Source organism: Strix uralensis, chromosome 7, assembly GCF_047716275.1.
Source record: "Strix uralensis isolate ZFMK-TIS-50842 chromosome 7, bStrUra1, whole genome shotgun sequence".
Taxonomy (NCBI): Eukaryota; Metazoa; Chordata; class Aves; order Strigiformes; family Strigidae; genus Strix; species Strix uralensis.
In genome coordinates, this window is record NC_133978.1 from 42,689,560 (window position 1) to 42,714,270 (window position 24,711).

The window sequence follows — 24,711 nt, forward strand, 5'->3', positions numbered from 1 at the left end:
AAATTGAGCAAAACTGTTTCCCTTTTAGCACATTGTTTCTCTAAATTGTTTCTTGTCAGTTGACCTTGGCTTTGAAGTGTTATTTCTCCTCTTAGACTTTATTTTTACCATAAAGAATTATTTAGATATTTTTCTTCTTAAATTTTTTTCCTCCTGGAGCAACTGCATGTTAAGTGCAATTGTAGCACATAAGCTTCCTCCTGGAGGATCCCGAGGATGCAAGAAGGGGGAGAGGTTTTGGCTCCCCTTATGTCCCTGCTTGAATGATCAAGGTGTCAGTAATAACATATACATATATATATATATATGACAACTGATGCTTCCTGTGTTGGGTGGGTGGTTGGTTTTTTGTTTTGGTTGATTGGTTGGGTTTTTCCCCCCATCCTTACAGTATAAAGCAAACCCCAAACGTTGGCTTTTGCTTACGGAGACCTGGTTGTGACACACAGCAATAGAAGAGGTTGCTCTAGTTTCACCTGTCAAGAAAAGACTCCTTGGGCCCCTTCACCTGAGCTGAGCAACGAATAAGGCCACACAGAATTTTTGGTACCTGCTGTTGTCTGGAGCCGGTGCCCTGGTCGCGCATCGCTCGTGTGTTCAGCCCTTCGTTAGGTACCCAGAGCAGTCTGGGCTGAATTTCCTGCTGGGACAGAATTTGGCAGAGACTCATTTTCCCACTGCTAATAGTGGCCCGGGTGCAGTTTAAATCCCCATCAATCCCGGATTGCCCATCCAGGAGCTCCTTTGCAGTGTGAGATGCTTTGTCTCGGCAAAGCCTGATGCTGTGTGTTTACTGGAGCCTTGCTGATGGAGGGTGTTATCCCACAGGAAAACACTGTCTGTTCTAAACCTTCTCTGCTGGGCTCCCTCCTGGCATCGCCAGACCAGCGTTGGCATTTCCACATGGTGGTTCTGAATAAAGCTGTGAATAACCTTTGTGGATTGATTGGGCCATTGATCAAAGATGTGCTTATTACAGAAACATGCACAGCAGTAAGGAGAAGGAAAAAAAATATGCTGAAAACCCACTCTCTAGATAAATTGAAATTAATTTCTAAGTGTCTCCCTCGGTACTTTATTTCTGAAATAGGATGTAAACAACTTTCACACGGTTTCCTCTGCTATCAAATACTTATGTTAGATCACTACATATTTCTTTATTAGTGTGATGAACTGCATTTTGGCATCCCCTATGCTTCACTTGGCAGTAAATTGACCGTCATGCTCAGGACTATGGTATTTTGGCATGAAAGATCTCTTCTGAATTAATAGTGTGCGTTGGAGCCACCTCACTGACAGCTTGCACATTGCTGGTGTGTTAGTCCTGGAACTGATTCCGCAGCGATGCTGGGAAAGCCTCGGACTTTCATCCCGGCAGAGCAGTGCCCAGTAGTCAAAGGGCATCTGGCTCGTAAATGTGGGTATCTTCTTGAGGGAAGAGCATTTATTGCTTGGAGTAGTTGATAGATGCTGCTGTACACTAGTGGATATAGCTCGTGAACTTCAGCTCTCGAGCTTTAGTTCATGAAAGTTCCTGTCTACAAAAGTGAGCGTTTACATAACGTTACTTCTTTTCTTTTTCCACGGAACACATTCTACCTTATTAATTGAAGACAGTATTTTACACTGGACTCCTACTCTGCAGTTACTCCCTGAGCTGTTTGGCTCATCAGGGGTCACAAAGCCGTGGGTGTAGTGGGGTACGTACACACCGGAATGGCCAAGCCATGATGCTTCAGGACATTTATTTCTTGTGTAGGAGGCACTGGGAGTCTATGGCAAGTGCTGCTTCAAGATAGCAGCGCAGTACATCTGTGAAAAGGTCTGTCACTGTCACAGCCGACAGGATTAGTAAGATATATAGGATATTTTCAAGCCTCTGTAAAATCTAGCCTACGGGAAGAACTGTTTTGATCATTGGCTTTAGTGGCTGCTTTCATTGTTGTGTCTTTGTTGCCTCATAGGAGCTCTGCAGCTAAAAATTTCCTGAATTTTTAACTATGTCCCTGTCATAGCTTGGACATACGAAAATTCAAATGAGGTGGTAGCAGTAACAGCTACAGGGTAGGTAGACAGCTCTCAACGGATCCCACTTTGGCTCGGCTTGGAGAGGCAAATTCTTTGTCAGGCTCCTGTCGGTGACTGACAGGGATTTTCTTTGTCTTTCCTCTAGTCCATGTGTAAGTTCTCTTGCTTACCTTGCTTGCTAAGAAGATCTCTGCTTGCTAAGCTCCTCAGAGGTTAACAGAGGTTGCTTGCAGTGGGCAGATCTGGTGTCTGCAGGGTGATGACCCATTAATTGTGCACTACTTGATCCTCTGCTCGGAGTGGTGGGTCCGTGCCCACCCCCCGCCATGACTGGAAGGCACAAGTCAGGGCAGCGCTGCTCCTCTCTGGGCTGTGCTACAGAGCACCTGGAGCACAGGCAAGGCTTTGCAGGAGGACCCTCAAAAACTAGGGATTAACAAATCCATTCTGGTTGTGGCAGTGGTGGGTGTGGTGGGGTTTTTTGTTTATGTCATTTTTCAAAGTTTGTTGGCTCAGTGATTTTTCTTGTGGGATTTGGGAAGAAAGGCACTTGAGATTTAACTTTTGAAACTGGATCCTAAAAACAAATGTTTTCATACCGTGTGTGTTTAAAAAAACCAGTAGTTGTAGATAAGAAGTACCTATCCCCATATTCAACCTACTGGGAGTTTCTAAAGATCTGATTTAAAACATATAAAGAAGGAAACCCCACAAATACACAAGATTAGACCGTGATGGTGGTTGCTTGTGAATATTGCCAGAGCTCTATTTTTATCTATCCCTGTGCAAGAACAGGTTAATTTAAATTTACACTCTCTTTCAGCATAACGTTTGTTTTCCCCATGCCATTCCAAAATCAGGTTACAAAGTAATTGTAAACTTGAGTGTATTAATGTGGTTAATCCCTGCTATTTGCTAACAATTATAGTTTGTGTGTTGTAAATACCGGGTGTTGGATTAACTCTTATTGTTAATACTCTTAACATGCTGGTTATTCAAATATCTAGAGCCTTTAATCTTTCAATAAGATGTTGGTAATAGAAGTTAAATTTGAAACACGTTGGGAGTTCGCTAGGGTCAGTCTAGTTAAGATTCATGGTGGTTTTTTTATTCCAGCCTTTGCAGTTACTTGTGAATCATTATTCGCTGGTAGTTACTGTAGTGTGCTTGCACCTGGCTGGATTCACCTTACCCGCAGGGCGTGGACAGGGACGAGCCCTTCAGGGTTGTGGTCTGGTCTCTCCCGCTGCAGAGTGTGCTCAGACGTGGCCGTGCAGGGAGCCCATGGCACGGCTGAGGGTGCTGTGCACACCCATGGGTGCTGTGCACACCTGCTCACAGGTATGGCAGAGAACAGATACCGTCCGCGTGCTGTGAACCTTCAGAAATGTGTTGTTTTAAAATGCTTTAAAACCCCTGTGGGGGGATCTATCTGGATGAATGTTAGACCTGCGTGAGCCTGCTCTTGTTGCCATCAGATATACCAGGTTATTTTCTACACAAACAATTCTGGAAGTCTGAAAGTCTTGTTGCTCTGTCTCAGTGTAATGTAATCCTTAAGAAAATTACCTGTTATTTAACTCTACTAAAAATAGTTATGAAAGAACATGTATCTTCAATTAATTATAGCGTGGGAGTTCTGTAATTGAAAGCTGAGCTTCGTTAGTGTCGAGAAGTCTTTTTCTTTTGTTCTCTGACACTGGATTAACTGAGAAAGCAAAGAGACTTGGGACAGATGCTGACACTTTGTTTGGAATATATTGATGTATATGTAAACACACACGTATGTAAATAAGCACACACATACACATATATACCCGCGCACCTTTCCTAAGCCTGCTGCTTTACTAGGTTTTTATTCATATGTATATATGAACAGTATGGCATTATGAAGGAAAAGGAAATGTTTGCTTTTCCTTCTTTTCTTTTTTCTTTTTTTGTTTATGGCCCACGATTAGAGCGACTCTTGTATCACCGTTGCCCACTTAAGACATTTGATATGAATGATATAGGCTGAGGAAAGAGGGCGCCTCTGCGGATGGGGTTGGCTTACAGGTTATCAAGCAACTTACTTTTTATAAAAATAGAGTTATATCAATTATTAAAGCTGTGTGTTGGCTAACTGACAGTCTGTCCAAGGCACACATGACAAACGAAGGGCCAGAGCAGTGTTTGGGCACTCACGAGTTCGGCTGTGTATTTTCACTTACGCTCCTCTGCGGCTGGGAATGTGTTTTCCAGGTGTTTGGCAGGCACGGCCTTTAATTGACTGCGAAAGCCTGTAAGAAAGTATTAGCTGTGTAAATCCCGCAGCGCTGCGTACGGAGGAAGTTCGGCGCTGACGACGAAAGCTTTAAGCACTTTTTCATGTGAAGTGTTTTTTCCAGACCCGGCGCTGCCGGCGCCTGCGGCAGGATCTGGGTGTCCTGTTCTCCATTCCGTGTCGGCTGTGCCGGAGGGTTGGGGGCTGGCGGCATCCATGGCTGGTGGCTGTTGTCTCAAAGCCTCCCAGCCACCAATACCGCCCAAAGGCAAGCAGTCGCCTTCCTGCAGTGGAGATGCAGCCCAGTGGGTTGCTGTCCTTCTTTTCTGCACACCGGCTGCTTGGGTAGAGGTACCCGGTGTCACTGCAGGTACGCTGGTGAAAAGCACCCTGGCATAATCCGGCACTGGGCCCAGTCCTCTCTGCAAAGCACTCAAACCCTTGTCTCGTCTCAGGCCCCTTCTGCAGTTCTGTTGTCAGCGGAGATGGGCATAAACACATTTGAAATGAGTTGCTGAACCAGACTCTTGCGAAGTAATAGCATATACAAATCATAGGCCTCTCCTAATTTTTTTTTTTTTTAAGGAGTGTGGGTGGCACCGCTGGCCAGCCACAAGCTGGCAGACCTCGCAGGAGGGCTCTTCTGGTGTCGTGCTGCCCTTCGGCTCTGGCAGTACTTGGCCATCGCTCTAAAGCTGTATTGCTGCAATATACTTGGGGTGCAGTTTTCACCTTTGTACTTGCGTATCATATGTGATTCATAAACTTTTTCCTGAGATACAAGTGTTCACATGAATGGTAGATTACTTTGTCACAGCCCTTGAATCATCCTTTATTAAATGCAAGCGTTCATGCTCAGTTAGGTGACCAATTTCAAGTTTGCCATTTGAACTTCATTTTTTCCATTGGTAATGACTGGGTTTGGTTGGGTTTGGGGTTTTTTTTGTTTTGTTTTTCCTTTGAATAGTATTCTTTGTTGGACTTTTTGTTCCTTTATGCCTGTGAAGTTTAGGAGGGGCTCCTGAATATCCATATGGAGAACCTGAGACAGAGCTGCTCTTCAGGGCAGGAAGGAAAGTTCCCAGTCCTGTTGAACGAGCAGCGTGTTGATGTTGTTCCCCGCTCACCATTGTGCCTGGCCTGTGGGGAGCTGCTGTTCACCCTCTCCGGCGTTGCTGCTGTGACCAGCCCCTGCCGACAGCCGCCTCGCCTGGGCCCCAGGAGCAGCTTGCACCGGGGCCTGGGAGCCTGCTGGGCTGGGCAGGGGACAGGCTGAGCCGTCCAGCGTGGCTCTGCCGAGTGGCCCGGCGGTGTGTGCTGGTTACGCTGAGATCTGCCCGCAGCAGGGTGAAAAGATGCGCTTTTTCAAACTAGAGAAGTTTTTAATGGGCTCTATTCTTGTCAGGTCAGGATGGGCAAGTGACTGACGTGCAGTAACTCAGTTGTTCTTCCTCCTACTCCCTTAAAGCACAGGAGCGCCAGCTACCATGCTTTGTACATCCCAGCCCCCCAGATAAACTAAATCTGGGGACACTTTTGCTAACAGGTGTTCTTCAATGAGAAGCATTTGTTGTTTTAATTCATTTTTTCATTTGAATCTTCTCCTGTGTCCAGAAGGAGGTTTGTTTTCTGCAGGTGCTGTGTTGTTCAGTGACTGTACTTGTGTTGACAGGCGGAACACTGGGTCTCTTCCCTACTCAGTGGCTGCTCTGAGGCTCTTTGGCATCGGAGCAAGGTTGTGCTTCAGCCCCGGAGTCCTGCTCATCACAAGGTCACGCCGGAAGGGACCGTGTCTGGGCGCTCATGGTCTATCCTGTACCTGTCCAAGGACTCGGGCTTTCAGCCATTTCCGCCACACTGCTGTGGTACATGGATCACTGCTCTTCACATTGCTGCATTGTGTTTTCTCCTGTAAAGGTTCATCCTCACCATGGTGAAGTTCCCATCTCTCCGTGGCCATGGTTTCCGCACTCACATCGATACGCTGGTGGCTGCTGCCACGGCCAGTTGTAGGCACCTCTGGGCCCTTAAAATCTTGGCTCTTTAAAATCCCCAGGCTTACTCCCAGGTGCAAGTTACTTTCTGTGCATGTGGCTGTATTAACCCATTCCCTACAGAAGAGTCCCCCACGACTTCCCCTGAAATCCAGAGGCTTACGTGGGTCCTGTGCTGCTTCCTCTAGCAGTGACTCGGTGTCTCTTTGTGGTCTCTCTCCCGCGTGCTGTTCACGTAGCTGTATTTCTGCGCTCTGATAGATGTAAGGATGCTTGTTCGTGTGCCGTACGCCGTTCTCCAGAGAGCGTTTCTCATGGCTCTGCTTCTGGCGTGCCTCGCTGCTGAGCTGTGCCTTTGTACCTCTGAGGTCACATCGCTGTCTTGGCCATTCAGAAGCCAGAAGTTTGTCAGAACTCTGTGAAAAGCACAGTTGGTTTCAGCGGTGCAAGATGCAATTGCTGAAGTCTGGTGTTAGTGGCAAGTTTGACTTTTGCTTTGCTAAGCGCTGTGACGGCATCGGCCTCGTCAGCTGAAGAGCTACAGCTTGTTTCAGCTGCTGCTCATGAGGTGTCCACTACTAGTGTTGCTTTTGTGGGGAGCTGTTGGATTTTTTTTTTCTCTGTTTTAGGATCTTCTCGTAATATATTAGACTGGTTTCAAGGGCAGTGAGGCCCTCAGGGTTTTGGAAGATCTTGTCCAGATCGGAGTCCTGACAGCATGTGCTACCATTGCTTTTTAGGAGTTAAAGGCAGGTGGCTCTTTCCACTTCCCTGTCTTGGTCGTTAGAGGTGAGACTAATTCTGGTCTTGGTCTCAACTGTAGTATATACATCTTTAATCCAGGTCCTTTGAAGAGGTAGGTGCTTGATCGTTGCTTCGTGACTTTCAGTTCAATTAACGTCATTCCTGATACTTCTCTAAAGATGTGGCCAGAACAGTTCATTTACTCTTTAACAGTTCCCTTTGGTGTTGCTGTTTTAGGCTGCATTTCCTATGTTTAAGAGAGGGTGCTACTGGATTTTGAATGCACCGTCCCTGGCTGGGAAGGGCTGTCTCTGACAGCCTGGGTACATGTAGTTTCTGTTGTTTGGAGAGGTGCTGATCTCTCACGTGTACTGTAGTTTGTAGACAGCTTCAGTAATGTGGAAACACAGTCTTCAAAACAGGTAGTGGATGCTTACTAACTTTCTTTCAGTTTGTGATGTTTTTTGACAGGAAGCCCAGACTTTTGTTTTTCCTGCTGTTTCTGCTGGAGGTGAGTGCTAGCAAGGGCACGCCACTGGGCTATGGCCCATTTATTTGCCTCAGGTTCTGGAGAGCCGCCGCGGCTGCGTCCTGCAGCGTTTCTCCTTGCGGGGGCCGCAAGCAGTGTGTTTTCTGCATTACTCTGTAGGAAGCCATAACTGTTTCAGTTTCTTTCTCTATTCCCACCATGTATTGTGTCTTGATTTAGACCCACTCCCAGGAAAGGAGATCAACAGAGAAGAAGGTAAACAAAATAGGGGTTGACTGCATTTTTAGTTACTAACCCAACACTGCAGCGGGTCTGGTGCCGGCTAGGCTCTGTCCAGCGGGGCATCAGTCCAGGACAGCCTGTCTGTTCGTCTGTCCATGAATTCTGCCACCCTCCCCAGGACGGGGAGAGGTCTTTGGCTGCAGATTGCAGCCCTTCTCCTTCAGGCATAGACCATCTTTGCTTCTCGGTATTGGCCCTCTGCTTTGTGTCTGTCTCCAACAGCACTGGCAGGACAGTCGAGCGTCCCATGGAGTGGGAAGGGTGGGCACCAGTCCCTTCTCCTTCCCATCCCCTGACGCGCTGTTCCACCCCGAGCACCACCTTCTGCCTTTGCTTCCTTGTGGCTCTTAATTCTGCATCCAATGAGCCACTGCTCTTCACAGCCCAGGAGTAAAGCTGCCTTAAACTTTACAATGAAAGACTCGTCTGTCCAAAGCCCCATTTTTTCCAACTGCATTAATCAGTCTCGTTATATTATATTACTTTCCTGTGCATCTGTTTCTTGAACTCAGTGACTGTCAGTCTGTGGGGTATGACGGCAGCATGATAGGGCTCTTTTCTCCTACTGCCGCTTGGGAAAGCTATGAGCTTTCAGAAACATTGAAGTAAGTGATACTGCATTTGCATTTGGAAGATGTTTGTGCAGATGTATGTAATAAAAACACAGCATTTAAGTAAAAGTTCAGATTTTGAAGAATCTGCACTTTTCCGTAGAAGTCTTCCTCAGACTCGTGAGTAATTCTTGTTTTCCTGTTGATCCTGGCTGGTTTGTCTACAGTGACTTTGAAATGTGCTAAACTAATAATGTGAATATAACATGCAGGTTATCATCTTTTTGTTTGTCAACTCTAAATGTAAAGTTGGTACAAAATGCCATGATAATAGTACCCGTTTGATACGGATTTTCTTTAGCATCATCTGTATAGTTTGATATTTAGAGCGTAGCAATGGGAGTGCTTACAAGTCTGTTTGAAGGTAAGAAAAGATTTCATTCCAATAGATCTTCGAATATAAATGTCAAGAAGTTGCCAGTAAACTTCTAAAGATACTATAGGAGATCAAAAATCTTAATCTTAAATCTTCATCTAAGCAATTCTAGCAAATAGCTGGAACAGTTGTGTTGCTGAACCTGAAACCAGTTTTTGAGTAAACCTGGTAACTGATCAAACAAAACTTGATTAAAGGTTGTTTTTCAATAAATAAGTAGAAAACCAAACATAGCAAAGGCAGGGGAAAATAGCCTCTAATTCTTTTTTTTTTTTCTCTGAATGGCACGTAGATTGAAGGGAGGAGATTAGAAAGGCTCGGTACTGCCTGGGACTGCATCCCTGGGATACACGACTTGAGCAGGGCCAGTGTGTAGCTGTGCAGTGCCGAGAAGCCCTCGGAGCTCAGCATTCCAGGGGATCCCGTAGCCCACATGGGGCTCTTAGGGCTATTGAAGTCAGGCATTTAGAGCTTTTGGTTGGTTGTACCTTCTGTTCAAGGCAGTGTGCAGAGTCCAACCAGTTCTCCTCTGTGTTAATTTTGGAGTTCAGGGAGTTTTCACAAAGGGAGTCAAGAATTTTTTTCTTCTAGCTTAAAAAATGAGTCTATTCTTCACTAAAAATAAACTTCACAAAATAGAACCTGCTTTCTATAATTCATCTACTTTCTTCCATTTCCCTCTGAATGAAACTAAAAAGAAATTTTCCAGGCTGTTAATTTAGTTTCACTTAGTTCTCTTTCCTTTTTCTCCTTTTGAATGAAAGGCTTCTTACCCTGTCTAAATATATTTTCTCTCTTTCCTTTTTTGAAAAGACTTCTTCCCTGTCTGAATATATTTTTGCAACAGGCTTAAAGCTTTCTTTTGGCTGTTGGGTGTAATTTTGCAGGAAATGGAAACACTGGGGAGAAGAGAGACTACTTGTATGTTCATTTTGAAAAGCTGCTTGTTTTCGGGATATTACCAACTCATGTGGTATCCATGTGTTCCCAAGCTTACTACTCTTTCTTATAAGCCTGACCAATACAGTAACCAGTGTGACATAAATAGACTTCAAATGGAAACTCGGCATGAAAAGAGATGGTTTTAGTGGGATTCAGAATTCCAGGAAAAGGTCAAAACAGCTTTTAATTGAAGGGAGCAGCAGCGTGTGGTGCACGTGTCCTGTTATTTTAACATGGATCCCACGTGGTTCTGCAGTCTAGAAAGTCATGGCTGTTTTGGAGGGTGGGGTTTCTATTTGTGGCTGAGTCAAAACGTGTGCTGTTCGATGGAATGGTGGGATGGAACCAGAACCGTGCTCCCCAAGGCTCTGGGATATTTGCTGAGCTCAACTACAACAGCACAGCCCGAAGAACGGCAAACTTCCCAGGCTTCTGTGTGTGTTTGAGGAGGTGGCCTGTGCGCACCTGCTCAGCTGGAACATCGCACCTAAAGCAGGCAAACACTCCTAAGGAAGCCGTGCTGAGCAGGCTCAGCGCTCTCAGCACAGGGTGGAGCGGCCGGAGCCGCGAGGACAAGGGGGGATGGTGTCCAAAAAAAGCACTTGGCGCTCAGGAGAGAGACCCGTTCTGGAGGGATGCTCCGACCTTTGTCTTGTGTCTTTCTTTCATCTTTCCTGATGTTACTCGAGCCCGTTGACCCTTTGGCGTGTCCCTGAGAGTGTGAGCTGAGGCTGCTGTGCAGGCAGCGGGGGACCCCAAGCAAACCCAAGTCCCTGATGCAGGACTGGAGGTGAGGGAAGCCAGAAACAAGGAGTCTGATAAAGCAGGGTTTGGATTAGTGAATGGGGAGAAATCGGTTCATCGGTAAATGGGTATAAAAGGGTTTAGCATTGAAGAGGACAAGGAAAAGATTAATTTCAGTTACACTACAAAAAGAATGAGATAATTTAATGAAGGACAGAGTGTGAAGAGAAAGGGTGGGAAGAAGGCCAAAGACTCTGGAAGACATGAAATATAATGTGCCTATTTTTAGACAGAAAAATAAGAGGAAGATAAATTACCTTTCCACTTGATTGTTATCTCCAGTCCTTCAAAACTTGAAGTTGTTTCATTTATACAGAGGTGACCAGGAAGGAGTTTGAGGCAGAGGGCTAGATTACAGAATTTACCACACAGTGGTAAAAAAGGAAAGAGAGGATGTGGTCGTGTCCCAGGAGGGACCGTAGGAGGAGGGCATGGCGGTCAGGAGCATGGCAGGATCCTTCTTGCCAAGTCCCACAGAGCCAGCGAGGTGACGGTCAGCCTGGGCAGGAGCCCGAGCTGCGGGCAGGTGGGGGGTGAGTCGCAGCCACCATGGGGCTCACCAAAACCCCCGGCCCTGCACCAAGGAGCCCTTGTGGGCAGCCCCAGGGCCCCATTAGCATCGTATCTCCCAAAATTACCTGCCAAGGGACTTGACTGGCATCTTCCAGTGAAGTTTCTCCTGCTCTGATTTGTGCTTCTGTCACTGCGTCTCCAAACCTCCCTGCCTTGGGGGGGATCCCAGAGGAGTGAATCCGCAGGCAACAAAGCCTTACTCGGCATCCCTTCACCTTACCTCACTGGGCTTCTGCCACCCACCGTCACCCCTTTCAGAGCATCTCAGCTGTTCAATCAACCCCTCACTTCTGACCTGCAGTGGTGCAATTAACAACCCTTTACAGAATTCACTTGTTTAGAATGGGCCCCTGGGAGCTGGGTGCTCAGCTGCAGGCCCGTGTTTGGTGCCTTGTCTCCCCGCTGCCAGCCCCAGGGCAGGACGGCGGGCAGTGCTCCTTGGTCCCGGCGGGGACAGGGCCTGACCCCACAGCTGGCCCTGGGCCCTCAGCCTTTCACATCTCTCCGACACCCCTCACTCCCAGAGAGCACTCCCGACTGTGCAGCTTGGGTGTTTTCGTTGTGCTGCTTGGTGAGGAGAAAATTGGGAAGGTCCTGCAGCTTTTGGTGGCTTCCTTCATCTTGTTGTACCTGGCTTAGTTCTGGAATTATTTCTAGAAATGCCTTCCCCCCCTAGACTTTGTTCTCTGTGGTTAATTAAAGGGGTGTGCAGGCAAGCAAAGTTGTAAAACTAGGTGTACCTCTACTTAGTGACCTGAATTCATTTTTGCTCTTTCTGTTTGAATGCTGGCAAATCTAAAATATGGTGGGTGTCAGGAGCGATTATATCGGCAGGGTATGGAGCTGCGCTGAATTTCTGCTCACAAGGAGTCAGGTGTGGGTTGTCCAGGCCGTCGGTGGGATCGGGTCCTTTCTTCTGCGCTGAAGTTCTCAGTGCACAGCAGCTCCACAGAGGACATCTGCCATTGGCTTCCATGTACTGACTGTTGGGGTTAAAAATAAGAAGAAAAGAAATAATTTTTAAAAAAGAAACAAACTAAAACCAAACTCCAAAGAACTGTTCCTCCACAAGAATCTATTTGCAGACTGCTCATGCTTTTTCACAAGTACGTGAGGTAGTAGATACTGCAATAGCTAAATGTGGCAACAGGAATGCTATTAACAGCTTTTATTATAATCATTGCTTGTGGCTGACTCCTGCTTACGTTCAAAACACATTCCTGATCTACCTTCAAAAGGTAGTTGCTGTGGATTTGTTTCGCATAGGTTTGAGATTTTGAATTTTCTAGGGAGCTCCGCGTTTTCTATACGTATTTGTATCTCCTCCAGTGGGAGGTATGGATCGATACAGTGATGCTCTCCATTTATAATATCTGTCATCCAAGGATCTCACAGCTGTAATGAAGACAATTAAATAGTATGGCCTGCCTTGTCCCAGGCTGGGAAGCGAAGGCAGCACAAGCAAGCGTGTCACTGGCTTTCTGCCGTGACTCATCTTGGGGGGTCACTGGCCACAGAAGGGTCCGGTGATCCCCAGTACATCTCCAAGAGCTGGGATGGCAGAGCTGCCGCTAAGGCTAGGGCCATCTGGTTTTACACTACTGTAGCCTCTTCCTGCTGCTTCAGCATGAGTTAGATGGTGTTTTGATGATGTTTTATTGCTGTAAATTCTTGCTCTGTGCCCTCACTGTGAGCAATGTCCCAGGGCATCGGGAGGACTGGGAGCACAGGAAACAAAACCCAGTAACCCCTCGTCCCTTCTTGGGAGCCAAGTCGTCATTCCTCCTTGTAACAGAGGTTGCCTTTGGGTGCCGCACTGGGGAGGGGAGCTGGGAGTCCTAGAAGAGTCGGATCATGGTAGAAGGGTTGGGTAAGCCTGGGGTCACTGTGCGCTCTAAGGAGCCTCTGTAGGTTGCTTGTCTGAGGGGCTGCTGTCACTGCTTGGGATTCAGTTTGACAGATTTTTCAATGTTTGATCTGATTTCTCAAAAACCATCTCATCTGGCATATGGGAGGTAGGTGCAGAGCTGCTGGAGGGCCCTGGAGCTGTCTTGTCAACTTCCCTCTGATGTACAGGGTTGTTTTCATGTTTAATCTTACAGTGTTTTCATTTAGCCATGTAGTAAATGGAGGAACTTTTACCACTTGCTGTAGTATTTAAAAACAGAAGTGAGGTTGTGCTTTCATTTCTCCCTGGGATTCCACAAGTATTAATAACTTGCTTTAAATATTCCTGATTGGTAGCAATTTTTTCTCCCTTAAAAAGCCGTAGCTAGTATAAATTAATGTGAATAGCTGCACCATCCTTATTTGCAGATTTGCACTCTGGTTTAACTGAGAATCTCAAAACATGCTAAATAAAAACCTTATGGTTGTGCTTAATGTAGAAAGACTCTGTCTGAAACTAGGTGAGGCTCTCAGTGAATAGCCCTGCACTCTGGGGTGCGTTTGCCTCATTCAGGTTTGCATTCTTTGGGATATTGTGTCACCTGTCATTTAGTTCCTGTCTGTAAATATAGGCTGAAGTGGGGTTTGGTTTTCTTTAATGGGTTTATGAAAATCACAGAATCGTCTATGACTGACTTCTGTTAATTTTGGATTATTCTTAAAACTTAAGAAGTTCCCAGGACATCTTTCGACTGGCATAAATAGAGAGAAGTGAAGAGTGTGGGGGGTTTGTTTGTTTTTTAACATAAAATTACCTATTGCCTACTGAGTAAGGCCACACTTTTTGTTTTGAAAATAAATACACAGCACTGCTGAAGTCTGCTTGTGGCCTAGCGCAGGACTTGCTTATCTAGCTTTCATAACTACCAGAAAATTTTAGTTAGAAATTTCACAATCCCCAGGATCTATCTTTCTTGATAGTTTGAATCTGGCCTTTTGGTTTAGATCATATGCAAATCATATACAAAGCATGCTCCCAGTTCATATCTGTTTTGTATGTAGAGTGATTAAAAAAATCAATAACTCCTGTGCAATAACTTCAGGTTAGAAGTCAGCCTGAAATCACAGCAGCTCCTGGTTTGCTTGTTCTCTTGTTGCTGCTTTCGCAAAAACACCAATCCTTACATACTGTTGCTCAGTGGGTTGTCTCATTAAGTTCAGAATGAGCAGAAAAAGAGTTAAGTTGCTAAATAAGCAGTTAATGAGATGGCATTTTTAGAGGGACTGTTTTATTGCCGGCCTGGCTGCCTTCAGCTTTTTATTTGTGTCTGCAGCTTCCTTATTCTGGCTTTGAGTTACGCTGTTCGGCTGAGGTGAAGGGCATGGGTGGGAGACATGGATGTTTTGTTCTGTGTGCTTATTAATTTAAGACGTCCCTGAGCACGGGCCAAGATTCATCCCGGTTGGCTTCAGGCATAGAACAAGGGGCTGCTGCTCCAAGTGCAGCCACCCCCATGTCCCCGCATCGGCGGCTCCCTCACACCAAGAGCAATAACTTCCGTGGGAAATACTGAGAAGGTTCATTGCTGGAAAAAATAATTGTTCATAAGGAGTGAAAATTTCACCTTCTTGTAATGTCTGAATTGCAGAATTGTCAAGGAGTAATCAACAAAAGGGAGGTCATGGATAGCAAGGGACAAACATGGTGGTTTTTTCCCTCAGCTTTCAAAAAACTTTTGTAGACTTGTAGGCCTTACAGGTTTACAGACCTGGATGACTTTCATAGACTTATAGACCAAAAAAAATTTTTTTTGACTACTTACAAATCTTTATAGCCACCTACGGGCAAATCTTGCAACAAGCAGTCAGTACAAATTAGGAAGTTCAAAGTTGTATATAACTATTTGAAAGTAACAGAATTGATAGGAAAATAGAGCAGAACAGAAATTTCATGTCTGTATGCTTGCCTCCAGGCAGCTGGTGTCATAACTGTTAGTAAAGGGAGGATGTTGAGACATCTCTCTGGTTTGCAGTTCAATACGTTCTGCTGCCTCCCACAGATACTGTACATTCTTGCTATTGCTGTGAGAGAAAAGTCTGATTTGGGTTTTTATTCTCCACTATGACGCAAAAATTATCCAGAAGTCTTGATGTTGAAGCCAAAACTCAACAAATGTTTCTCTTGTAGCTGTGCATTTCATGTGTGAAAATCAGTTCTCTCCATCCATAATTGTATCTGGGCTGGGCTGTTTCTGAAAAGGCAGAGCTTTATACTTACTATATTTTTACTGCTTGCTTCAGTTTTCATAACTTCTGTAGCAATCTTGAAACGCTTCTCCCAGTTTGTCCTTAACAGGAGTTCTAATGTGCTCAATCATCCTGCAAAAGCACAGTTGTTCCTCTGAGCCAGTTTGTTAGAAGTAAATTCGTGTACCTTGAAGCTCAGCTTGCAAGAGCTGGGTATCAGCACTTCATAAGAAGTTTTTGATATCCAGCCAATGAACGTGTACTTTTAAAAGCACATATTTCAATACGTACCAAGTGTGTTGATTTAATTGCTTGATAATCTTGTATGCGTACAAACGTTGTGAAGTCATATGCAAAATGTATGACCTTAGTGAAAATCTGAGAAGGGACTTGGAAGCAAAAAGGAGAGGTCTGTCCATGGGCACTTGTGGAGGAGCATCCTCATGATTGTACTTTTTTCTTTAACTGTGGAAAAAGCTCCCCACTTTGAATGCACTGAGGAAAGCAATAAGTATTGGGATATTATTATAAAAATATATTACTCTTATTCTTAATGATTTTTTGTATTTTGTTTTTCAGCCAGAAAATTTACAGAAGAATTGGCTTCGGGAATTTTATCAGGTAAGGTAAAGCTTATTTTCTCATGGAGTTTTATGCACACTTCCTTATTGGCTTTAATTAATAATGTCAAGATCTTTTTCTTTGTGAAGTTGAAGTCGCTATTTTATATTCAAAACCAGTCCTAAAAAGTATGTCTCTTTGTGGATTTTTAAGTAATGACTATAAAAATTCAGCATATAAACATAATTTGTTCTCATTGACAATCCTCTGCCTGAAAAAATGTTTGACATTTTGTAAAAATAACTTTAGCTTGGCACGAAATGGTCTTTTAAGCCTCCTAAGTAAGAAATATATTTGAGTAATTTAGTTTTAAAAATCTGTTGGGAAGTCCAGTTTACATTTATATTGAAATCTAACAATTTCTGATGTTGGCTTGCAATAGATCAATCCTACTGTCTGCTCTTTCTTGAAACTTTTCTTGTTTAGGCAATGTGAAAACATTGAAACTGAACCCATAGTATAAAATGTATTGTAAACCTGGGGTGTGGGCTTTTTTAAAGCATAAAAGCTGCTCTTACACATTCTGTTATAGTAGCAGACACTTGTTTAACTTACTGAGTTCATGCAGAAACACGTAAGTAAGCAATAGGAGATGAGCACTGGTGGAACCTGAAGGTGTCGTTTAGGAAGTAGCATGATGCTGTTCCACGCTGACAGCTCGTGTCCTATCTGCCAGAACTGATGGATTCTGAGATTCATAGAATCCCAGACTGGTTTGGTTTGGGAGGGACCTCAAAGCCCATCCAGTGCCACCCCCTGCCCCAGGCAGGGCCACCTTCCACTAGCCCAGGTTGCCCAAAGCCCCGTCCAACCTGGCCTTGAACCCTTCCAGGGAGGGGGCAGCCACAGCTTCTCGGGGCAACCTGTGCCAGGGCCTCCCCACCCTCATTGTAAAAAATGTCTTCCTTCTATCTACTCTAAATCTATGCTCTTTTAGTTTGAAACTGTTACCCCTTGTCCTGTCACAACAGGCTAAAAAGTCTGTCCCCATCTTTCTTATAACCCCCTTTCAGCACTGAAAGGCTACAAGATTCCTTTATTCAGTGTAACATCCCCTATACAAAAATGATTAAAGCAACAATATTCTGCTGTCCAAGTTTTAAGGTGAAGCTATATACAGAAAAAATGATTAGCAGTATTCTATCTTTTGCTTTTTTGTAACTGAAAATGTCCTGTAATTATTTATATGCTCAAGTTACTGGTGCAGCCTGTGACCTTCATTGCAATGTTGTAAAATACTGCAGTCTGCTTTTTCTGGCAAGTGAAATGGATTTGCAAAATCTGAGATGCAGTAACCAGTGTTATATTCTTCACTATCTGTCAACTTCACAAAAGATTCATCTGTTTATTTTTCTTCTTTGCTTTGGTTGATTACTGCTTTATGTGCATGATGCTCAAACTGTGCAGACTTTCTCGGCTAATTATGATTTAAACCCTCTCTTACATCTTCAGGAAAGGCTCTTCCTATGAAGACAATACAAATAAATAGATAGAAATTTTTTTGATCGTTGCATATTTTTCAGCATCACATTATTTATTTATGCATCTATCAAGGAGACTCCTTACTTGTTTACTAAAGTGGGGTGAGCACTACAGAAACGCTTCCGAATAGTTTCTGGAAGACAGGAATAGGAGGGGAGAAGAATGAGCTGCCAATTTCTAAGAGCAGGGACCACTAACATGTAACTGGACACGGTCTGTCTTTGGTCCAGTGAATATTGTGTATACAAAGTTCAAAACAGGAAGAAAACGATTCATTAACACTCCTGTGTGGCCAGTCAAGTGAGGGGTCTGGAGCAGCGGAAGTGTAGACCAGAACCCATCCCTTGGCTGCAGTAGTTCTGCTACATCCACCCTCCTTCTCCATGCCTCTGCCCTCTGTATCTGCAATCTGAGAAAGCTACATTTTTTTTAAAAGAAAAAGGAAAAAAAAAAAGAAGGGGGGGGGGGGGGGGGACATTACCAGTTGTGCTGTTCAGTAGCCTTGAACCCTTCTTCATCTCTTCAGTGTGTGCAGCAGGATGACTCTTTACGCCGTGTTCACAAACGCAGTAGGAAGTGGAATAAAACTTTATAAAAAGCTCCTTAGGGAAGAGACTAATAAGCTTGTACTGAAAGTAGCACAGCACTGTCCTGATACTAGGCTGCACAGCAACCTTGCAAATGTACAACTTCAGAATTTTTAATTTTTTTTAAATTCTGCTTTGTTGAAAACCTGCAAATCGAAGTTCATCAGAAGTACTGGAAAATAACTCTTAATACTTCTTTGTAAACTCGAAACCCAGATAAACCACAGACCACAATATTTTTCCATTCTTCTGAGGAATTCAATTTGCATATGTAGTTGTGTCAATACAGTTTGCATAACTTCTGAGGATGAAGTCCTTTCGAAAGAAGTCAAGATATCTCCACAAAAAAGGAAGCACAATTACCACTCTAAATTTAAAAATGTTTCTAGAAATTAAAGCCATAATGGAAACATGTCTTTGAATTTATGTCAAAGAACATACCAATGAAGGAGCATTTTTGGGGCCTGTTTTTAAGTTCCAGTAAATTAAAATAAGGGATTTTAATTGCTGTGATGGGTAAATACAAGTCACTTATGTATTATCATTGATTTATATGCTGTGTGCGCTTCTGAGAATGTGGTAGCATATGGAAGACTAAAATAACATTCAAATGTCACATACTAGAATTTTTAAACTTCTGCTATTGGTCTACAAATATCCTACATTATTAACATAAAAAATATGGAAGATCTAATGCTGTTAAATTAAGCAGTTTGTCCAAGAAATGCAAACAGGAAAAAAATATTTTAAATAAACTTTCAAGGATGTTTTTAATGACAGCTTACGATGTAGCAGCCCATAAAGCAGCGTGCTACTTGATGGCTTTTGTTGACAACACAGCTGATACAGCTGAGAGATGTTATTTTCCGTGGATTCATTGGTCTTGTAAAGTGGAGCCTGTGTTTTGGGTGACATCTGACTTGATAGTTTAAAATTGATTTAACTATCAAATACTGTGTAATTTTCTACCAGTTCACTATTATTTGCTGCTTTTCCCCCAAGGAAGAGTAAAACCAAACGAAGGAAGAGTTCAGCTGAACTCAGTCCCAGATATTTGTAGGTTTTGGGTGCTGGCATGCTCCCCAGAGGAGGTGGTGGTGGAGCCTTTCCCAGGCACATTCTGCAGCACTGGAATAGACGGTGCCCTTGACATGCCACTGACAACAGGCTCCAAGGAGGAAAGAGTGGCCTGGACCTCAGACTTGCTTGTTTCCCATCGCTAAATATATAGCGAAACTTTTCCTCCTCCCTGCTCTGCTTTTTCCATTTGATCTGATGGGTGAATACATGGCATTCATCTGGGGGCTTCATAACACTTTTCCTTATGGTATAAGCTGTAGGTATTGTATTCTCATTACATCTAGATAAACAAGAAGGCCTAAAGCCAGCCAGCTTTTGCAAAAAAAGAAGTAGTAGTAAAAAAAGAAAGTCAGCATCTCAGGTAGTGCTCTAGTGGTGAGTGGTGAGGAGCTTTAGGAACAAGAAAAGGCTTCTGAAAAACCCATCCACCTGTATGTGAACACTTAACAAACTGGTGAAAGTGCATCTAATTAAAACACAGTATCGTCAAAAACATTCACCGAATGATTGAGGAGTGCCATTTCCTTCTCTTCTGTGGATTACAATGTTAGCTTTAAAGTGAGCATATTTTACATTACCTATAAAGGAAAAAGAAACAAATGTCAGCTCTCCAGCTGTGTTCCTCCTTTTCTCCCCGTGCTCTGTCCCCTTCCCGCAGGCAGCATGTGAAGAACATGTGCGCTGGTGTGGTAGCAGCTTAAAGGAGAGATCTGACCTTCCTGAGCCTTCTGTCTCTGCTTTGGTGTAGGCTGGGGTGGGATTGTTCAAAGGTGTGGCAGATTTTTCTGAGCATCTATTGTCAAGTAGTGACACTCTTCAGAAGGAGCACAGAGTGTCTGAATTTGTGATTTGTGTGCTCTGGAATTCCTCAAATCTGTGTTTTCAGCTTTCCTCTGTGAAGCCAGAAGAGTACCCATCCTATAGGAAAGTGGAGACTTTTGTTTAATTCATCTCCAAAAGCCTAAGCTTCAGGAACTTGTTGTCTTGAAATACGGCAATTTGAAAATTGGCCCAGCGGATTTTTTTTTCCCTGTAATTGTCATCAAATTTTGCATCTACTTGCCTCTTTGACTTAGCATCACTGAACTAAATTTTTAATTTGTAAACATGAATAAGGCAGCCAGAAGTATCTCTCCTTTATCTGTAGTGTTCTGAAAGTCGGCTCCCTCCAGACAGCAGCTGTTTGGGGGGGGTTCCGTCCCCTGCCTGTCCCCTGCCTGTCCCCTGCCTGTCCCCTGCCTGTCCCCTGGTGCAGGCTCTGGGCCCCCAGAAGGTGTGGGCAGGCAGCCGGGGCCGTCCTGCAGCAGGGCTGGGGAGCAGCGGGACTGTGCAAAGTGGAGCCCAGAGCCAGCACCTCCTTGGTAGCTTAATTTAGGACAGCAAAGCTGCATAGGGTCAAGGATGTCCCGTGTGCTGTAGAACCCACCCTTTTTGGTGAAGAACAGGAGAGTGTCAAGGAGGCTGTCAAAGGGCACGCAGTGATCTTCTGCAGTGCTCTTGCCTCTGGAGTAGGGAAGGTACAAACTCTGCTTTGCTTTTTACCCTGAGAAGAGAAGGCGGAGCACTCGATGAGCTGGCTGCCGTCAGAGAAGCCACTTCTTTACTTGTACAACCTGGGATGGGAAGGGGTGGTGAGCAGTTCCACTTACAAGCTATCTAAAACATGTTTTGATTTGGGGGTGGGGGCTAGGTTAGAACTTCCAATGACAGATTAAGTTACTATTTAATTTTTGTTTGCTGTTGCAGCCTGTCTTCTGCGTGCAAGGAAGCCGTTTAGGTTGTGGAAAGGACTACGTACTGTCAGTAGCTGTAGCCATTACAGAAATCTCCTTTTTCCTGTGGCGGTACTGCTGCTGTAGATAGCTATAGACCCGTTCCTAGTGTGGATCTTTATACATACAGTGGAGTATGACGGCTGTGAGCCCCGTGCGGCCGTGCCGGGTGTCCCATGGCGCGGTTAAACGCTGGAGCGGGACCGTCTGGGCTGGGCGCGGTAGATGCTGGGGGTGCAGCAGGCAGCCCTGGCCTCTGCCTCCGGCGCTGCCACGCTGGCCAGAGCTTGGCTTTGGCAAGAGCAAGGGCTTTGACAGCGAGAGGATGGGCTCCTCTCCGCCCCTCGGGAAGGCGGGTGAAAACCCAGGCGGGATGGCAGCACAGCCCGGCCTGGGCACCTTGGCAGGTTCTTCTGCACTTCGCTTGAGCACTGAGTTTGCTCTGATTGCTGTCCTGATAAAGAGGAGATTGGTATCAGCATGCGGTCTGCACACGGGGTGCATGGAGTATATAAAGCCTTTTGATAAGTGTATTTAAGCTCCATTTATTCCAAATTTGATGATACTCTCCAAGCTTTGCTCTCAGAGTCCCTTTCCAGTTGCTGGTCACAGCTGATTTTGTTGAGAACATCTTTGCTTGACAAAGACATGTTTGTGTTTGAAAAGGCAGAGTCCTGTGTCATAGTGAAATCTTAAGTGGTGTCTGTAACTTCAAACCTAAAAATAGGTCAACTACTTTGCTTTGAATGTGGTCGAAAGAAGAAGGTGATTTACAGCAACTCTTAGTGTGTGTAGATGGATTTGATGTTAAAATAGGAAGCACAGTTTTCTGAGATGGACTCTACGGTCAGACTTCTAATGCAATTGATGTCTCATTTGCAACAGTCAGGTTATCAGCGCATATGTTGGTGAAACTAATTCCCTTAAAACCATTAACCACCCTACCCATATAATTACTAAACAATTCACTGTTTTTCTTCTAGCATATTTGTCTTTTTTATTAATATTCATAAAATCTTTGAGTCTTCTTTCATTAAACAATTTGATCATAACCATTAAGAATACTGATAATCTCCGTGGTAGCACAGTCATTTATTTTAACCGCTGTGGATTTGCAGGCTCTATTTTGTTTTCTTTTAGACCCTAGTAATAAGACAATCCTATTTTTGCAGATATTTAATGTATGAAGCTGACAACATTTGTTTGACTGAATGCTTTTGGCAGCACCTGTAACTGGCTGGTCAGAATAGGCTCTAGGCCACCAAAATTTTTGGAATGTGTGGGAATTATGTCTTAAATGGTTTTACAAGACACTATTTTTTTTTTCTTAGTTAAATAGAAGAGAAGGAAAAGGCAGAACAGAAGTTATAGCTGGAAAATAAATGTCGCTGAAGACAGGGAATACTGTAATGGTATAAAACACCTATGAGAAAAGATACCCAGCTTACTGGGCATCATGTTTAGGGGAGGAGAAGAGCAAACAACAAGCAGTTGTTTTGCTAAAAATCACCTAAATGTCACACAGGTGATTGAGAGGAGAAGACGGGTTGCTTGTCTTTGCGGGGGCTGTTTCCTTTGGCTCGCGCAGTAAGCGGCCGCCCCGTCAAGGTGAGGGCTACCCAGCGTAGCGCTGGGGTGGCCCAGCCGTGGCCTGGACTCGCGCTGGTCGTGTGGGCGCAGCCCGGAAAGGCACGCGGTTGTCGGTGTGTTCTGGGAGAGCTTAGCCCGCCGCATGCCTCGCTCGGCATTAGTGTTCTGTAAAGGCCGGCGGGACGGCTGCCGACGTTGTGGGGTGGCTCTGGAGGGTGTCCCGAGGCGACTCTGCAGCCCGGCTTTCCTCAGGCACTGCTCCAGGACACGTATGTGCGGCAAAATCAGTCTGTGGCAGGGAAACTCCTCCTCTCCTGGGCTGTGACCGCCGCTGTGGGCAGCCTGAGCGCCGCAGAAGGAGCTGGGCAGCTCGGTAACGCGCTGTTGTGCTTTGCCCCCAGCGCCTCGTCCTCCACGCGACGCTGTGCAGCTTCCAGCAGCACGATCCCTGCGCTTGGTAGGAGTGGAAGGGCACTGCAACCTCCCGGGGTTTGCAGACTTTACTCTGGTTTCTCATGTTCAAAGCACAAAACAGTATTAGCAGTTGAAAACAACCCACTGGAATCAAGATAAAAGAAGAAAGTCTTGTAAGCAAGTATGTCACGCCGTGCGCTTGATAATCAGAAATCACAGTGAATGGGGGGGGGGGAAATCTTCTTATAGGGAGAGAGAATTCAGTGAAGTCCTAATGGCTGGTTATTTTGCCCCATCTCTTAACTGTGAATAGTTACTGGTACTTGAGTCTGAATTATTTTAGTTTAGAGTCCCATCCTCTTTTCAGTAAAAATTCTCATACCCTGAAAACATACCTTGCAAACAGGAAAAATGGCTGTTGGGGGAGAGTGAAAACAGATTGTGAGAATAGTGGTTTGGAGCACTTTGTTCCTGATGGGGAAGAGTTTAGTGCTTAACAACAAAGCGGATGACTTGATGAACTAGATGTTATGCAAACGATAGAGCATTCACAGAATACGCAAATCGGATTATTGCCCCACTTGTGTGAAGTGCCCGATACCCAGGCTCACAGCCTTGATCTCAGTCTGCAGGAAAAAAAATACAGGGGAACAAGAAGTTTCAGGAGCATCCAAGAAGGTGTTTGCAAGGGAGGGACATAGGGACACATGGAAAGGACTTCTGCTGATTTATTTACTTAGGGTTTGTTTGTTTTTAATTATCACCCCCTCCTTCCCCATCCTTTGTACTTTCTTCAGCCACATTGGGCTTAGCGTTTGGGACAGGAGATGTTTGGGAGCTGGAGCTACTGAAAATCTTTACTATCAGTAACGATCTTTGTGTCGCATTCATGGCAGATGGTCATTTTAGATGAAAATGTGGAGGCAGAGGGTTTTCTTTTTTCCCCTAATGCAATTTTCCATGTTGCTTAATGTGTTTGAGAGTATTTTGAGCCCTTATTTGTAGTAATACGGAAGTTAAAAGTTTACCAAAAAGCTAAAGGTCATCTTGGTATTGCTGAATGGAAACTTTGTGTGTTACCCTATTTGAAGAAAGAAAAAAGGGAAAAAAAACCCAACAACAAACAAACCAAACCAACAAACATTAAAAAACAGCCACTCAGTGTGTTGTTTAATTATTTTAGTGAACTTAATCCTGTTTGTTTAACTAGAAAGGGTGATTAACTGAAACTCTCTGTTACAGACCCAGCACCCCTTTGAGTTTAGATCTTGGTCTTTTTTCAGATGGGTGCTTTTTCATCGGGGGGGTTGTTGGGGCATTTTTGTCTGAATCCATGGCCTGAGAAGAGGGTAGAAACGCTGCCTGCACTGCATGATGAACGCATGCACGGCAGAGGCACGCTTGCCGAGGCCACGCTGCGGATGCTTTGGGGGAGCGATACCCAGCGGGAGGAGGGCTCGAGGGCGGCTGGGCTGCCCGGGGGGATGTGCGCATGCTGGGTGCCAGCCGACCGGGCTGCCCGGGAGGGACGTGGCCAGGCAGGGTGCCAGGTGGTGGCAGCCAGCCCGGCCTTGACATCACGGAAACTTGTGGCATCCTGCGCCTGCCGCGGAAAAAAACGGGTCTGTGGCGCTGGCTGCCTCCCTCCGCTCCTTACAGCGACCAGCGGTGGCTCGGCCGCCATCTGCCCTGCCCGGCAAGGAGGCGGAGGGGTGCCCGCGGAGGAGAGCCCGGCTCGGTGGCCATGGGGGCGGCTGCCCCTGCTGCTGCTGTCGGGGCGCTGTCGGTGCCGCGTCCTCGGCGAGCTGAGGCACGGCGAGCGGCTGTGCAGGGAAGGTTATTCAGGGCCTTTGTACTTTGCAGTGTAAGCTCCAAGTAAATCCCTTTGCCTTAGTAGTTCACGTGTTGGTTCCCTTTTTTATAG

At 45.1% G+C, this 24,711-nt stretch overlaps 1 protein-coding gene across 3 annotated transcripts in view; it reads left to right on the forward strand.

The window, feature by feature from the left end:
* Window positions 1–24,711, forward strand: part of INPP5A (inositol polyphosphate-5-phosphatase A) — a 251,562-nt gene that overhangs the window by 46,531 nt on the left and 180,320 nt on the right. For all 3 annotated transcript variants that reach the window (XM_074875636.1, XM_074875638.1, XM_074875637.1), the window contains exon 2: window positions 15,821–15,862. In XM_074875636.1, coding sequence (XP_074731737.1) covers window positions 15,821–15,862 — 42 coding nt within the window. The remainder of the gene's footprint in view (window positions 1–15,820; window positions 15,863–24,711) is intronic.